Source organism: Microtus ochrogaster, chromosome 21 (genome assembly GCF_000317375.1).
Source record: "Microtus ochrogaster isolate Prairie Vole_2 chromosome 21, MicOch1.0, whole genome shotgun sequence".
Classification (NCBI taxonomy): domain Eukaryota; kingdom Metazoa; phylum Chordata; class Mammalia; order Rodentia; family Cricetidae; genus Microtus; species Microtus ochrogaster.
In genome coordinates this window covers 3828030-3831980 of record NC_022022.1, presented here as the reverse complement: position 1 = coordinate 3831980, position 3951 = coordinate 3828030, and the positions used below count along the sequence as shown (strand labels likewise).

Genomic DNA, 3951 nt, shown 5'->3' with positions numbered 1-3951 from the left:
AACACTTCAAAGGATTGGTTTATTTTATAAAAGTCTACTTTGAGCCAGCTAATCCAAATACAGAAGGGTACAGCTTCAACTCGACGTTCATCTGTAGTTCATTCAAAGCCACTAAAAAGAAAGAATATTTTAGGAAGAAAGAGATGAAGTGCCAAGGCATCAGCTTAAGAAGCTCTGCCCCTTGCACCCAGAACCACTGTCTGGGAGGCCAGCCCTCCAGAGGCTGTCATGCAAGCCAAAGGCTTCCAACTCGCCCACAATTTAAATCACCTGATCATGTGGGCGATTTCCCAGTTAGTCTCTGCTGATAGCGGTCCTTCTATCTCAACACCTTTTTCAGTTACGGTGGCGATTTGAAACTAAAAGAAAACAAAACATGTAATATAAATACCCAGTCTGGACAGAGGTTAATTCAGAGGGTTGCTCTCTCATTCCAAAATAGAAGTAACAATTTGTAGTTTAGTGGTTTTTAAAAGATTTTTCGAGACAGAATTTCTCCATGTAACAGCCCTGGCTGTCCTGGAACTAGCTCTGTAGACCAGGCTGGCCTCAGACTCACAGAGATTCGCCTGCCTCTGCCTCCCGAGTGCTGGGACTAAAGGCCTACACTAGTGTGGTGGCCCCAGAGTCTGTACTTTTCTGCCGTGTCTCACCCGGTTGTACGAGCGGGCGTCTCGGTAGTACAGCACTCGCATGCAGCGCTCTACGAGCTCCCGGGCCTCAGTCTGACTCAGCACAGGTTGTTTCTCTAGAACTTCTCGAAGCAAAGGCTAAAAGGTGGGCAAAATACGGGAGAAATTAGACACTAGCTTAACACCTATTCCAACCCGTGTAAACAATCACCAAAGTGAAAGACAGACTTCTACCCGCTGTCTCATCAGAAAAGTGCTAGCTTTTTTGTTTCATTTGACATTTACTTATCTTACATATATATGTATGCATACGCATGTGGAAGTCAGAAAATTGTTTTGCAGGACTTGTTTCTGCCCACCCTGGGGGTCCTGGGCTGGCTGTCAGCCTTGGCAGCAAGTGCCTTTACCCATGAGTCATTTCATTTTTGTTTTGTTTCTGAGATGGAGTCTGTGTAGCCCAAGCTGGTCTGGAATGCACAGCCCTCCTGGCCTCAGCTCCTGTGCACTAGGAGTACAGATGTGTACCACCACCTAGTTAAGATCCTCTTAAAAGGGAAGGCCTAGGGCTTCCATCCTGCAGCAAGCAATCCCTGTTCACCACATCTTGTCTCTGGAAGGTCATGTAAACACCTCCTTATACTAAGAAAACTTGATGCCCAACATTTGGATCCCAGCCTGTCTCCTATCAGAACTCCACAGGGAACATCTCTCCTCCTCTTTTCCCCATTGCTAGTCCCATGACTCACCTGAGCCAAGTATGCACCATAACCTGTGGCTAGAGAAGGGGCTTCATAAGCCACACCAAGCATGTCCACATAACCAAGGAAGCTGCAGGGACAAACAGATCAAAGAACTCACTTAATCTTATATTTCTTTTTTTTTTCTTATATTTCTTGGCCAAAGAATGGGACCATGAGGTCTGAATTAAAAGGTGGGAATTCTCTGGGGTTAAACAGTCTGGGGTGGGAGACTCAGGATGGATCAGTGGGTAAAAGCACCTGATGACCCGAGTTTGAGCCCTAGAACCCACATGGTACACACGTACACACGTATACACACACACACACACACAGTAGCACACAAGCACCAATACAAGTGTAAAAAACCATTCTTTTCAAATACTGAAGAAAGCTGGACAGTGGTGGCACACGCCTTTAACTCCAGTACTCAGAGGGTAGAGGCTGGCAAATCTCTTTGAGTTCAAGGCCAGCCTGATCTACAGAGAGAGTTCCAGGACAGCCAGAGCTGTTACATGGAGACACCTGTCTTGAAAAACAAAAAAACTAAAAAGACACTCAGTAGGTGCTAGGCTGGGTGGTCAGGGAAGTTATCAAATACCTTTCTCCATCAGCATAGCCTCCAATGACCATGGTGTTCCACAGAGGATTCATCTTGGAGCGGCGGCTGTACATGGCCCTTGTCAACCAGGAATGAATAGCTCTAGGGCTATAGCTATGTCCATCTCCCAACAGCTCTTCATCAATCCTTAAAAATAAATGGTTGATAAGGTAATGATAACGGAAGTCAGGTTCCCCACCCACAAACAATGCCAAAAAGTATTCAAAACATTCACATGCTCGACCCAACTACTCCCCCAAAGCCTCAAGTCCCCCCATCCCATCTAAGGGAATAAAAAACGAGAGCGACTTACACCATCTGGCCGAGAACCTGCTTTAAATACTGGAAATCAGCGTAGTCTCCCGAAGCACCCAGCATAGTGCTGTCGTTGACTCGCATAATACGGGAGATATTGCGGAAACGAGCCAGGGAGCCGTAGGAGCCCAGCATGTCTGCAGCAATAACCACTCCGCCGTCGAACTTCACCCCGAGTACCGACGTCCCAGTTACCATGGGGTTCCTGAAGAATGGAAGGGTCCCTGAGCGCGGCGTCCGGGGTCCCCGGGAGCCGCCACCCGGGCGCCGCAGGTCCAAGTCCCAGCCCGCCGCCCATTCCTGGCGCGGTTATAGCGCAACTCACTGGGTCCAGGTGATTGGGCCCTCGCAGAGCGCGGACGCCGGGTCCATGAGGGCGGAGGGAGTGGACGGCACGCGGTAAAACTGGCCCGGGGCCGGACCCCCGGCCCAGTGGCCAGCCCGTGACTCCCAGAACGCTTCCATCTTAGTCACGGCAGCTAAAGAAGTGAAAGCACTCGCCTCACCGGAAGCGGAAGTGGCCCTTTGTTGTTACACTTCTTTTCTTCCTGCCAGCCACGTCCGGGTACCATGACTGCCAGGTTCCGTGTTGATGAGGTTGTCGGAGGAGTCCTGAGCCAGAGTGACTGCTGAGACTGACAGGAATTCACAACATCGCATCCGTGTGTCTGCAGAAGGGGTACCTAGAGCTGAGCTTTCTGACAATTTAGGAGGAGCAGGCTGTATGGGACAAGCACCAGGACGGGTTGTCGTGTCCTGTTTGAATCAGTATCCAGAACCTGACTTGAAGAATCATTGAAAAATCTTACAGTTTTACTTCTCAGAGCAAGCCCGTGTAACAGGCATTATTCAACTCCTTTTATAGATAAGATGCAGATGCTTGAGATACAGTGATTTATGCCCTTACAGTCGGTAAAGGTAGAAAGGGTACAAACCAAGCTGGAAATACGGCTCTTGGATTCCAATCTCAGCCACCGCGTGATGGCGCAAAACCGTCTGTAACTCCAGTTTCTACTGATCTGAAACTCGCTCCGGCCTCCAGGGCACCAGGCACTTTTGTGGGGCATAATTAAGCGGGGTAGGGGGTGAAGTGGGGAGGGACAGAGGGAAGGAGAGATTGCGTGAGCAAACCAGTTCATCACATGATCCTAGCACTCAGAGGGGTGGGCCAGAAGGATTGCCTCCAGTAGACCTTTCTGGACTACATTCTGAATCCAGGCTAACTTGAGCAACTGAGAGACCCTATATTAAAAGGGGGGGGGGAATAAAACTACATTACCTCACCTCATTTTTTTTTCTTTAAAGATTTTTAGTTGGGAGGTGTTAGGATCAAATAAATGTGAACTCTCAGCTACTGCTCCAGTGCCTGCTGCCATGTTCCCCAACCTGATGATCATAGACTCTGCCAGGCGGTTGTGTCACAGGCGTTTAATCCCAGCACTCGGGAGGCAGAGGCAGGTGGATATCTGTGAGTTCAAAGCCAGCCAGGTCTACAGACCAAGTTACAGGACAGCCAGAGTTACACAAAGAAACCCTGTCTCAAAAAACAAAGAAATAGCAATAACAAAAATCTGGAACCGTGAGAACCAAAAAAAAAAGTCTGTTATAAGTTGCCTTGACCATGTGTCTCTTCACAGCGATAGAATATTAACTCAGCAAGTGGATC

General features: G+C 48.6%; 1 protein-coding gene across 1 annotated transcript; it reads right to left on the bottom strand.

Moving 5' to 3' along the window:
* Positions 1 to 2783, bottom strand: Psmb4 (proteasome subunit beta 4). Its single transcript, XM_005357008.2, has 7 exons — positions 2611 to 2783; positions 2284 to 2490; positions 1971 to 2117; positions 1379 to 1460; positions 654 to 770; positions 271 to 359; positions 1 to 111 (listed from the first exon to the last, which is right to left on the bottom strand). The coding sequence occupies exons 1-7, from the start codon at positions 2748 to 2750 to the stop codon at positions 99 to 101; spliced, it is 795 nt and encodes a 264-aa protein (XP_005357065.1). The 5' UTR covers positions 2751 to 2783; the 3' UTR covers positions 1 to 98.
* Between the last annotated feature and the right edge of the window lie 1168 nt (positions 2784 to 3951).